The following is a 13629-nucleotide window of genomic DNA, read 5'->3' as shown; positions in this document are numbered from 1 at the left end:
GTTTGCAGATAATTTCTAAACATTACAGAGCTATGGGCATAACAGTACATCCTTCCCAGTTCTCTAGCTGTAGGACCCTTCAATAGCCATCCATTACGCCAGCTAAAGAATGTGTTTCTCTGCTATGACTGCATCATCAAGGAAATCTAACAAATCTGGGCATTCAGTTATATTTCAGAAGGAACTGGCTTTCATATACAAATGTGTAAGAAATAAGGAAGAAAAAACGTGAGATTATTTTTTACAGTTCTCCACATGAAAAAATACTCTATAAAATATTTTTAAAAAATTTCAGAGACATCCCTGAAAAAGGAAACTTTGTGCATACAGTACTATTGGCTCCTTTGTCTTTTTATTTTTCCCCTCCTTCCTAGTTAACTTTCTTCTCCGTACATTCAGTGGTCACTAGCAGCGTTTATAACATCTCCTGTTAGTTAAGTATCACAGAGCTGGTATAACACTGAAAACACTGCAGAATGCAAAGAATGCAAAAATGTACATGGGACTACATTTTGTATTGGTACATAATTTCAAATATTTTGTTAGATTTCCTAAGCAAATATAAACTGTTACTATTTTAATGGAAGACAGAACAAATATTTTCTGATTTTTACTCCCAAAGAGACACAACTGAGAGCTGACACTTATTTTTTATGGCCCACCATCCCTGTTTAGCTTTCTGCAAAGTACTTCATTTGGAAGGATCCTGGATTCTTACATCTTTGCTAGTTAGCTTAGCCTAATAAATCTCTAGTGGAAAAAATTGACATTATGATACTCCCATAAAAATAAAAAAGTACAAAGTCAAATTATGAAATCACATTTGGCAAAACTGCTTTAAGATCTGAGATTAAACTCGTCTTCAATTTTTTATGCTGCTTTTAAATTAAAATTGTTTTATTAAAGGAAGTATCACACCAACCTGTTTTGTTATATTGCCATGGAGAAGAGCTTCAATGTGTAACCGTGACAACAGCTGAGCTATAAAGGCCTTGAGGCGGGGAAGAGTGACATCTAGAATAGATATTTAGACAGCTAAATCAATTACATGCATTTTTACATTAAGAAGTACCTAACTCATCATTAGATACGGTGCATTTCTTAGAGGAGGAGAAACTCATCATCATGAAAAAGTGAATCTCTCCTTAAAAATGCAACATTGGAAAGTTTCCAGGTCTAAATAGCAGCACTCATCATATAGTTTGTTTCACTTAGAATTCACATACCGTCTGACCCAGATTCCAAAAAGAAAAAAAAAAAAAGAGAGAGAGAGAGAGAGAGAGAGAGAAAAAAAGAAGACGCCTTTTTCCAATCATGCTGAACAAACATTCATTCTCCAGAGAAAACAGTTGCAATCATTCAGGTGGTGTTCCGAGATAAAGCCTTAGTTATTAGCTAAACAAGCAGCATGTAGCTTGTAATGCTCAAGAAACACACTATGCATTTACCATCAAAGCTAAAAAAAGAACCTCAACTCAAATATGGTGTTTTGATAGTATCTTTGTAACAAACAATACACAAGAAAAACATTTTTGCAATATACCCCAGAGTACACATGCACGCGTATTCTATGCTAGCCTGTCTTTGCAAAGCAGTTTTCATATATAACACGAAGCATAACTTAACATAATCAACAGAATAAGAGAGGAAGAATGGTTGAATGGATGGGCTGTTCATCCCAAAGTCAACATCTCCATTCTTAATTCCCTGACACTACAAGAACACCCACGCTATATCACCAAATCTATTGATTTCTCATTTTGTCGTTTTCTCAACTAAAATAAAAACTAACAATACTCATGTATTTCACAAAAGTTTTGAAAAGACAAATGCAATCAAGATTATGAGGACACTCGGTTATTCAGTAGAGGATGCATACATATCTAACAGATTTGTGATTTGTATTAGAAAAACCTGTACTGTGCTTAGCAGTCTTTCCCTCTCTTAAAAGAAGTGCCTGACCACCAGTATAAAAATCAAATTTCCGCATTTTTTTCTGATTCCAAATCAACATTTTATTATTGTATAATCCTAATCTTCATTTTTGCCTCCAGAATTGCTTATTAATAGTGCAAAAGATTACAGTCACGCTGAGTGTAAGAGAGGAAAAGGGGGGGGAGGGGGGGGAATAATGCATAAACTCCCTGTATTTGAATCAGATTTCCAGAAGTGCTGAGTAGACAGCATTCCTTTCCAGCATTCCATTTCTAGCCATTCTTATGCTGAATACAGTAGGATTAATCTTTGAAAGACAACTTAAACATGGAACAGAAAATCTCTTCAAAATTCAGTAGTCTTTAAAAAAGGAATCACCTACATAAAGCTGAACTCACTGCCATGAAAATGAGCATTAGTTTTGTCATTGACTTCACAGGCTGCACTGGCACCACTGCTAATCTCAAAGATACCTGCAATAATTCAAGAAACTTTACAGCTAAACATTTATATTTCTGTCCTGGAGCAATCCTGTAGAAAAAACACACACCCCTGTGCAGCTGACTCAGAGCATCTATAGAGTCCATCTTAATGAAGCAGTTTTCAGCATCACAATTTCAAACGTTATGGTATGTGTCAGTCGTTGACAACTATGGATACGTATTCCCAATCCACCCCCTCAAATGAATACAAAAGCCAGATATTCTTCTTGAAAAGAGTGTCTCAGTGTATTCCAAGAAGATATTACAAGATCTTTTGCAAACTGTTGCAGTAACAGCCTTTTGTTGCAATGCGGTAAGATACAGGTAGGGAAGAGTTCCTCAGCTATTACTAAAATCAATCAAATCTCTTCATTTGAAATTTCTTCTTCCTCCAAATATAGTGTGGCGCCTTGTCTTTGTTAAGAACTACAATGTTCTTTATTTTTTATCATCATTATTATCTACAGAAATTACATCTTTTTTCTTCATTATCTACAGTTCTTTATTATCTACAGAAACAGGAGTTAGGATTCCCTGATAATGGAAAAAAACAAAACAGTACACACATTGGGAAGTACAATGCAAATGCACTCCCCATGTGTCTGCAAGTTGTCAACTGGAGCCAAATGATTTTAGCAGTGTTGGTTAAGCATTGGATTCACCATACCCAGACTCATGTCCACAAAGCTGTTCAAGTTTTGCCTGAACTTTCACCTGCAAGCTGTGCCGTTTGAGGCCTTATGCCTGAACTACTATACTTTCTAGAAACCGGAGGACAAGTGCAGAGGCATTGACATCCACCAGCATCAGCTGAGGTCTGGCACTGCAAGGGCTTCACTTGTGTAACGGTCCTGGTTCAAAATAGGTACCTTCAATAGTTTAGTAACAAGACATTTTCCATATGAAAAAATAACAATAATAAAGTTTTAATGGCAAAACATTACCATCTAGAGCGTCTTTTAATTCATCTTTGGTCCAAGCAACTTCTGTCATCAGGAGTCGGAGATAATACATTGCATGCTGGTGAGGCTGTTCAGCCCTGAAGTTATTAAGCGATCTCATGTACTAAAACAAAATAATTAAGTTCAAATTACAGAACTCTATTTCTAAACATGAAGTATTAACATTGTACTCACTACTTCGTGTACCACCAAAAAGATACATTTCAAATGTCAACAACATTCTCTTGCTTGCCAGACCTCCTAAAAATTGTGTTAAATCACCTTAGTAATAATGCTGTCTTCTAAGCCTATGGGTTAAGCAGTAACCATTAAGGTAGTTGAAATGAGCACGAAATCAAGCTTCTCCATAAAATTAATAACTGGAATTTATGTTATTGCAATTAGACCTAAATAAGGATTTAGATCAAGTAGCTCTACCCAGGAAATACGCATTCTATGAGGACTGTCTGGAGGTGGGATGGGGGAATATTGCTAATAGAAAAATATATTTTTTCCCCCAGTTGCTTCCCTGGACTGACTTGGTTAGAAAAATACAGGAGCATCTGGGAAATTCTTTGAATTCTTTGCCTGGATAAAGGAGGTATGAAAGAAGAATCAGTCATCTTCTCCAAATAATATCCTTTCTAGTCCAGCTGTACCTTTACAAAATAAGCAAAACCTTTTTCCTCTGCCAAAGGAACCCGATAGTGCAAACTAATAGTTTTGGCAAGCTGGGATCACTGCCGGTACAGGAGAAGAATAACTAATTTCGGGGTACATGAGTGAGAAACAGCAAGCATGAAGTTGCTGAGGATGCATCCTTCCATCTGTTTGAAACAGAAGCCAGAAGCTGGTATCTCCCTTATCTGTTAGGTATAGGCATGAGTGGAAAAATGGTAATCTCCCCATCTGATTTGACTTTTTTGTATTTTGTCCTCATTTTACATATACAAAAGGCCTATGTAACAAAAGTCTATAAAAATGACAAAACACGCAAAATACAAAGTTCAAGCAAATTGTAAAGACAATCAGGGAAACATTTTAAACTAAAAGAAAATGATCCAAACCAGATATATTCACAGACCTGTGGGTTAGGTTTTTTTATCTTGACATTTGTCACATCTATTTAAAACTTTCCAGACAATTCATGTATCCTAGGTACACAGAGCCCTAAATAAAGCGCTTTATAATAGATCTACCTTGTATTTGATGTCCACTTGCTTAGAATTTCCTACTAAATAGCAGTGAACTAAAGATGGCCCTGGTGGCTGTCTAGGCCAGTCACATGTTCAAAAATCACCAGAAGCAGTGGATTTAATTACGACTATAGCAAGCAGGCAGCAATCTTCTCTGCAGCCCTAGCTCTCTCATCTACTGCAAACTATTTGCAAGCTTTCTTGGCCAGAAGTCAGCCTGCTCCCAACACCACTCTAATCCTTGTGCATTCATTTATACCTCCACAACAACTTATTGCTGTGAGTGCCAATATCTAATTTGATAATTTCCTTTGTTCTACCTCTGTCTTGCACTAAAGAAAGCACCAGAAGGGCAGTTACGTATCTTGTTGGGCTTAGCAAATGTAATCACCATTCATAAATTTACTTCAGGAGCTTAAAAAAAAATAAATATCTGACTTAACATTCCATATATATAGATCAGTCATTAAATTTAGGAAGTGAGACTTCTAGAAGTCAGCATGTACTTAACCAGCTGGTTACTTTTGCACCAAAGGAGCTTGGCCCAGGAGCAGAGCTCCTCTTCACATCTTGGGAAAATAAATGCTGCGGATCTTTTCAACACTTCCTTTCCCTCTTCATCCATTTTCCCCTTCTATTACAGCTAGATCCCACTGGGGCCTTTCCAAATTGTACGACAGGATATAAAGTTAAGGTTTTATCCCTGGTCCCCCTTCTTAGATTTCTGCTCCTATAAAGGAAGTTGCAATCCCTTGATCAATCACAGGAAAGACTGGCTGAAAGAAGATTCCAGGGCCAGTTAGTTTTAATCCAAGAATGTAATACAAACACTCTGGAGAACTCATGGCTACAAAAAAGACCAATTAAAAAAAAAAAGTTTCTGCAGTCCCAATGAGGCAGAATTTCACTCTGTATTTCCATGGATGATCAGCCCTCAGATTTCATTTCAAGCCAATGCATTAAATTTTCAATTACTCCAAAATATAAATTTCTCATGTAGCTTACCGCTTCCTTGATAATTTCAAATCGTTTTTCATCAATCTCAAAAGTAGCCATTTTCTCAATGATCTTCTTGAGCAAGATATGTTGCTTGTCATTATAACCTTTTACAGAAAGCTAGGGAAAAAGCGCATAATTTGCTTTAAATGTGGAAGATAAAAGAATAAAACGATTACCAAGTCTTCTATAATTCAGCGAACAATACACTTTTGAACACTTACTCTAAATTCAATGTTATTCAATATTAACTCATTCTGAAATAAAATCCCTTTACCCATCAGAAGATGACTAACGAATATAACATTGCATATTTGCCCAGGAGTTATAAATGCAGAGAATTAATGTGATTTCATGTTGATGTAAGCCAATGGTACTCAGAATACAGATCTTTATGTATTATAGGTATTGAGTCCAGTCAGTAAACTATACTTTTGGAGTACTGAAATGGTTTTACTCTAAGTTTCTCATTTTAGTAATGAAATCCAGATTTACAGCCTTCTTAAATATTCTCTCCAAATTACTTTTAACCTAGCTTCATGTTTATCTCATTACTCAAAAAAGTATTTTGCATAAGTGGAAGTAAGCCGCACTACAAGAAAAGGGGTACTGTCAACAGCAGCACAATTTATAACCAGCATGGTGCTGGGCTGAAACACCAAGGTAGTTAGTCTACAATAAAATTTAGATATTGATCTGAACATACACATTTTTTTGAAAGTATACATGAAATAAACTTGGTCATTTAAAAAACAACATAGAAACTTAAAAATTTCTATATGATTGCATCAAGCTACAGAAAGTTTGTCTAATGAAAAGAAGGCATTAGAAGGCCTTTTGGGGGGAAAAAACCTTCAAAATTCAGTACCTCAAAAAAAAAGGAATTTAATTGTATTCGTGCAGATAATTATTAAGGGTAAAACTAAATTTTAGGACACAGACCAACATACGGGTGAATTCCTGCCTTCCAGCAGGAAGAATTTTTTTCTCTATAGTTGCTGGAACATACCTGAAACCATGAATTTGAAGAAAAAGCTATCACAAATGGATTTATGCAAAGGCTGATATCCTAAATTAGCGTAAGAACCCAAACTGTTCAACAGTCACCATGGGTGATTGTTTTCAGCGTAGCATCTGTCCTTGCTTAAAGTATCAACATTGTACAGTTAGACCTATTGACTATAAAACTTCTTCAGATATACTCAAGAATATTAAAGTTCCCAGATACCAAAATGGAGTAAACTAATTTTAATACGTGAAAACAGAATCTTTAGAGTAGAATACATAGACCCTACAAAAATCAGCTAATATTTAGAATAACTCTAAATTTCTAAACTGTGACTGAATTAACTCTGACCATGGAAACATCAGCAAGCTTTGAAACTGAGAATAGATAACCACGTTTGCAGTAAGTTAAGTGAATGCTACCAGGAAATGAGATTTGCATTGGATAAAAAAAAAATTGCAGAACACTCTTTCATACAGAAAATGTAGAGACAATATACAGTATATTCTCTTACTAAAATGCTTTGGAAAATAATACTTCTCCAGGAAATTTCAAAACATGTTTTGGTATAATATGATGGTTAATAAAAGCTTTTAATAGAATTTCAAGAGAGACTATTAAAATCCCCTATCGTAAATCTCATAGAAGCTGAGTAAGAAATAACAATTTATCACAATATCAGTATTTATCAAGTAAGTATTGTCCACACCTCAAAAGAGATTATAAAACACGTAACTAAAAAAAAACGCTAAGGAAAAGCCATAAATATCCAGCATTGCATTCTAATGAACACATGCACAATCCATTTCCACAGTTCGCTACAGCAGAGTTAGAGAATTATAACAAAATCTGTAGAGATTCATTCAACAGAAAAGTTAATCTTTTTGTATAGAAACCAGCAGTAGTACTTTCAAGATTAGCATGCAAGCAAGTAAAAATGTGAACTAGAATGCAACAATTGCACTGCACACACGTTCACAAGACACTGCAATCTTCAACGGGTCACTCAGTACTGATTAAAATACAGTTTTGCTTTGCCTTTAATTCATGAGATATACGCAAGGAAAAAAACATTAACCATCTCATTTAAAAATGCAGAAGTCAAATGTTTTCTCCAAGCTCAACAACTCCCAAGCTGTTTCATTTCCTCCTGCGTTTTTTTCTTACTTACAAGTATTGCATTCATTCCTGATGCAATGCCATAGATCAAACCTGAGAGGCGTGCTGCATATGTATACTCTTTTAAATCATCCTTCAATAACCTGATAAACAGGTATGTCATGTTGCAATGGAGAGGATCAGCATAAATGTAGCGACTAACAAAAAGAAAAACAAAAGAAATGCTTTGATACCTCAAGCAGTGACAAAGTAATGGATGAAGAAACATGACTGAAGAGTATGTATATGCAGCCTCATGATCCGTAGTTCTTGAACAGGAAAGCTGAAGTGTACCATTTATTTAATAGCATGAAAAGGGGGTCTTCTACCCCATCAGTCAGAAAGTTTTTAGTAGATATCTGACAAACTGAAATAATATGCAAGCTTGGATTAGGGTTGTTTTCTTTTTTTAAATGGAGGAACAAATATTACAACTAATTCGTTTCATGAATGGTATAAAAATAAAGAAGAAAATTTGCTTAATATGAATGGAAAGATTGTTGAAGACTTCGAACAAAATTCAACTTAAATTCAAATTAAAGAAAGGATGGTTAATAACCAAGATCAAAAGGAGTAACAGCCTTAGACCCATTTTTTAAATAAAAGTCCTTCCATCAAATCAATATTAAAATGTTGATGAGTGGAAGTAATTTTAAGGCTCTAAGCTTTTCCTTGGTTTGGGTACTTACATACATCCCATAGATGGTATTTTGGAGATCATAGTTCAAGCCAGCTAGTTCTGCTGCATATGCATACTCGTTGAGGGAGTCTTTGAGTAGTTCAAGGTACAAATAGGCCATGTTACAATGCAAGGGATCCACGTAAGCAAATGGGCTGGAAGAAAATGTTGAAAGTAAAATATGCAGTTTAAAATAATTTCTCTGTTTCTTTTGGCCTTTTAAGTTTGATCTGAAGGAGACAAGATTTACTGCAAGCATGCTGATGGATCCCATTATGAAGGATTCCTATTTTGAAGCCAAATATGAACATACCTGAAAATAATTATGTAGCTTGTTTATGGTTTGAGCGATGCCTAAATAAATTTAAGATAGCAGACATTCTCTTATTTGTGCTCATAAATCAAGACACACTATATTTACTTTGCTGCACAGCCAGAATTCACCAGGAGTAAAATAAACTAAATACTAAATACACCCTGAATAACCAACATAATTAAATACACTGAAATGAAAGCCCACATACTGAACGTTAATTAATATTTCTACACTATCAGAAAATGAAGTAATTTCTGTTACAAAAATTAGGAGATTAGCAATTTGTGGTAAGAAAAATATGCTGTACATGCTAAGTTCAGCCCAGGAAAGAAGTCTGGCATATCCATTTTCATACCACCATAATTTTTTGTGTTATCTTTTCTATGGCAACAACTATACAAGCTTTACTGTTGTATTTATGTATTATTTATGTATTATGTATGTATGTATGTGTTTATGTATTATGTATTTATTATTATGTTGTATCACATAAAATACCGTCACAAATTTCTCAGAAAGAGAAATGCAACTCAAAGACACAAGCTGTGTTTCAACTGCACTAATTGTTAAATATTGGTGTGTTTTAAAGATTTGCAAAGTCAAGACAAGTTACTTGTTCTATGATCAAATATTTATTTTAAATGCTTCTGAAGTGCATGTAAACTCATTAGCAATTTCACAGAAATAATCAGCAGTATCTAAAACAATTTGCTGTCAGGATATGGCTTACTATTCAAAACCACACCATTTGCATAATTTTCCCCTAACTAACACTAAGCCATATTCAGAGACATGCTATTATATACGTCTACATCTATATAGCATGGTATTTCATAGTGTATAACAATGTTAGTGTAGTAAAACAAAGATCACATTGCTACAACACACATGCTGATAACTTTAAAATACATTGCAAAGGTATTTTTAAGAAGGTTCCTAGTAGGTTTTAGTAAGGCCTTGACTTCTCCTTCCTCCTAAATTAAGGAAAGGAAGCAGTGGAAGAGTTTTGTTTTGTTTTTTTTTTTTAATCTATTAGAGAAGCAGAGCCTACTACAGTCTGAAATCTTAGCCTAGGATATGTTTTTTTACTGCCAGTGCATTAATTATTCTGGGCTTGGGCTTTTGTAACTTAAGCAAACGGATCAGTAGAAAAGAAGAAGACACTGCTATTTGCATTTCCCCCTACAATGAGAATTTCCCAAAACTGAGCAATTTCAATATGCCAAATGATGCAAATCCAATTAATACTGAATTTTTAAATTAAGACTTAATTCAAAGCAACATGTAGGTCTATCGTATGTAATCATAAACTTTCCTCCAAACTCATTATATTCTTTTCCATCTTGATACCAGAGTAGACACTTAATCAGCTTGACTGATTACTACATCCGTATCAGTTATAACTTCTGTATATTCAGTTAGCTGCAGTGGCCAACAGGGAATTTTGCAAATAATTAAGACTACTAAGTCATTAATCTTCAAGTGAAAAATAACAGAAAACCATTCTTATAACACTGTTCTGGGAGTTGCCTTCTATTACTGACAACTTTGTAAATAAATGCTTATTTCTAGTTTACCTTTGTTTTGACTAGACTTGAGGGAAAACAACTCAATCATTAATAGTATATTTGAAAAATCTTAAAGTCTAGTCTTTTCCCCTTTCAAACAGGGCTGTAAGTGACATAGCTGGAATCCACACTGAAATGTTGATCCTGGGCTACCTTATGAGCAACTCAAGTTGCTTGAAATATTTCTTAAACTGGAAGGTAGCAAGCATCCTGCTAAAAGTAATTAACGTTGTATTTTTTAACATCCATCTCTCTAAACCTTGGGAAACTTGAAGTGCAGAGTTTATAATTACGTTTAGAAAGTTTTAAAAACAACAGAACATTATATTGTTATTTTCCTTCCTTCCAAAAAAAGGATACTTGTTGAGTTCTTATGTCGTAATGCATACAAAAGCAAAAGCTTATCATCATTCTTTAAGATGGATGCTAAGTCCCATGTCAGAGGTTTTTACTGTGGTGTTTCTTTAATGCAAGGCTTTTGCCATGTAAGGATTTTCAGTTTTGGAACAATGTGACTTCAAAAGGTTCATATATTCAGATTGTTCCTATTGGATTTTTATGTTTGAGGAAGAAACCACCCTCATCAACTTCCTCTTAATTTACACGGCAGCTGCTGCTATAACATCCGGGCTAGAAGTTCTTCCAAAAATTTGTGACGACCAGGGGTGCAGACAGAAGAAATCCTCCTAGTTTTTTCTATCTTACTGAAGCAGTCTATAGTGTGAACAAATTCTTGTAATCTGCTACAAGGCAGCATAGCCATCATATTCTGATCTAGAATTGGGCATAAAACTTTGTATAGAACTCCATGTTATTAAGATGCCTTTATTCACAATTCACTTGGCCACAAGAGCTATGGGTAATTTCATCAGGTCTCATGAATAAACACTATCCATTTCACCGTTTCCTCCAATGACCATCAGTGTGAGCAGTCTCAAAATAGATCCACTAAGAATCTTCCTTAAGTATCAAAACCAGACAAACCTGCTTACAACTTCTTTTGGAGATGATGTACCCCATATTGTCACAATCTCCTCACATCCATTCATATATAATTACCACCTTATTTTTAAAGAAAAGGAAAGAACCCTAAGAAAAAAGCCAGCTTTCCATCTGTAACCATTTCTAGGGGGAAAGAGGCAAATCATTCCATTACATTAGTCTGCAAAGCTCAAGTACTCAGAATAACACATGATCTCTGGAGGTCATCTCATCCAACCCCCCTGCCTGAGCAGGCACACAGGAATAGCCTTTCCAGCAGTATCACTGAATCATTTAATTAGGCCAGAGAAGGACAGTTCCTGAAAGAATCTTCACTTTCAGTAGTCCAGCACAGAAACAGCTGCACTCTAAAAACAGACTTTATTTTTTTTAATTCAAAAGTTAGAAATTATTCTTGAAAGGAACACTAAGAAGGTACATCATTAGCATGCTCACTTTAAAAAAAAATAAATCATTTTACTGTGAGGAAAATAATGCAAGATCAGAATTAACATTACAGCACTTTATTATGCATCTTGAGGCGAGAATCACATATTCATTGATAATACAGTGTTCTTCTAAAAAAAAAATCAGTTAAAACCGCACAATTTTAAGCACTTAGAATTTTATACGGGTTTGCATTATGCAAATTAAAACACAATTTGAACCTTAAACAATTATCAGAAGAGTATTTTATAAAGAAAAACTATCTCAGACGAGTTGCAATTTAGTCATTAATCACAGAATCACAGAATGGCGGGTGTTGGCAGGGACCTCTAGAGGTCATCTCGTCCAACCCCCCTGCTTGAGCAGGCACACCCAGAGCAGGGGGCACAGGACCGCGTCCCGGCGGGGTGTGAATGTCTCCAGGGAAGGGACCCCACAGCCTCTCTGGGCAGCCTGTGCCCCTGCTCTGGCACCCGCACAGGGAAGGGTTTTTTTTTCACGTTCAGGTGGAACTTTCTGTGTTCCAGCTTGTGCCCGTTGTCCCTTGGCCTGTCATTGGGAACTATGGAAAACAGTCCGGCCCCATCCTCTTGACACCCACCCTTTAGACATTTATAAGCATTGACAAGATCCCCCCTCGGTCTTCTCCGTGCTGAACACACCTAAGTCTCTCAGCCTTTCCTCATAAGGGAGATGCTCCAGTCCCCTGAGCATCTTGGTAGCTCTCCGCTGGACTTGCTCAAGCAGTTCCACGTCCTTCTTAAACTGGGGGGCCCAGAACTGGACACGGCACTCCAAATGTGGTCTCACCAGGGCAGAGTAGAGGGGGAGGATAACCTCTCTCGACCTGCTGGCCACACTCCTTTTAATGCAGCCCAGGACACCGTTGGCCTTCTTGGCCACAAGGGCACATTGCTTGCTCAGGGTCACCTTGTTGTCTTCCAGCACTCCCAGGTCCTTCTCAGCAGAGACACTTCCCAGTAGCTCAGCCCCCAGCCTGTACCAGTGCCTGGGGTTGTTCCCCCCCAGGGGCAACACCTTGCCCTTGCTCTTGTTGAATTTCATTGGGTTCCCCTGGGCCCAGCCCTCCAGCCTGACCAGCTCTCGCTGGATGGCAGCACAGCCTGCTGGTGTATCAGCCGCTCCTCCCAGCTTGGTGTCATCAGCGAACTTGCTGACGTTACACTCTGTCCCATCATCCAGGTCATTGATGAATATGTTAAACAGGACTGGACTGAGCACAGACCCCTGGGGAACACCACGAGTGACAGGCCTCCATCCAGACTCTGCCCCGTTGATCACAACCCTCTGAGTTCTGTTGTTGAGCCAGTTCTCTGTCCACCTCACTGTCCACTCGCCCAACGCACACTTCCTTAGCTTGGTTATGAGGATGCTATGGGAGACAGTCTCAAATGCCTTACTGAAGTCAAGACAGACAACATCCACTGCTCTCCCTTCGTCGACCCAGCCAGTCGCACCATCATAGAAGGCTATCAGGTTGGTCAAGCGTGATCTCCCCTTGGTGAATCCATGTTGACTGTTTCTGATAACCTTCTTGTCCTCTACATGCCTGGAGACGGCCTCCAGGATGAACTGCTCCATCACCTTTCCGGGGACGGAGGTGAGGCTGACTGGCCTATAGTTCCCCACATCCTCCTCCTTGTCCTTTTTGAAGATGGAAGTGACATTTGCTGTCCTCCAGTCCTCGGGCACCTCCCTGTCCTCCATGACCTTTCAAAGATGATGGTGAGTGGCTCAGCAAGAACATCCGCCAGCTCCCTCAGCACTCGCGGCTGCAACTCATCGGGGCCCACGGATTTGCAAGGATCCAGTCTGCCTAGGTGATCTCTGACCCAATCCTTCTCAACTGATGGTGGTAAGTCTTCCTTTCTCCAGATTTGTCTCTCTGGGGGCTGAGATGCCT

At 37.3% G+C, this 13629-nt stretch overlaps 1 protein-coding gene across 4 annotated transcripts in view; it reads right to left on the bottom strand.

Moving 5' to 3' along the window:
* The window catches only part of IDE (insulin degrading enzyme), a 74049-nt gene that overhangs the window by 15639 nt on the left and 44781 nt on the right, over window positions 1-13629 (bottom strand). For 3 of the 4 annotated variants that reach the window (XM_064463838.1, XM_064463835.1, XM_064463837.1), the window contains exons 15-18: window positions 8404-8548; window positions 5560-5670; window positions 3362-3482; window positions 923-1014 (exon numbers count right to left, since the gene is read on the bottom strand). In XM_064463838.1, coding sequence (XP_064319908.1) covers window positions 923-1014; window positions 3362-3482; window positions 5560-5670; window positions 8404-8548 — 469 coding nt within the window. Of the gene's footprint in view, window positions 1-922; window positions 1015-3361; window positions 3483-5559; window positions 5671-7727; window positions 7873-8403; window positions 8549-13629 lie in introns of all 4 variants that reach the window. The other variant, XM_064463836.1, reaches the window with a different exon arrangement.

The sequence above is a fragment of the Phalacrocorax carbo genome, chromosome 12 (assembly GCF_963921805.1).
Source record: "Phalacrocorax carbo chromosome 12, bPhaCar2.1, whole genome shotgun sequence".
In the NCBI taxonomy this organism is placed as follows: Eukaryota; Metazoa; Chordata; class Aves; order Suliformes; family Phalacrocoracidae; genus Phalacrocorax; species Phalacrocorax carbo.
This window is presented reverse-complemented; position numbering and strand designations above follow the sequence as displayed.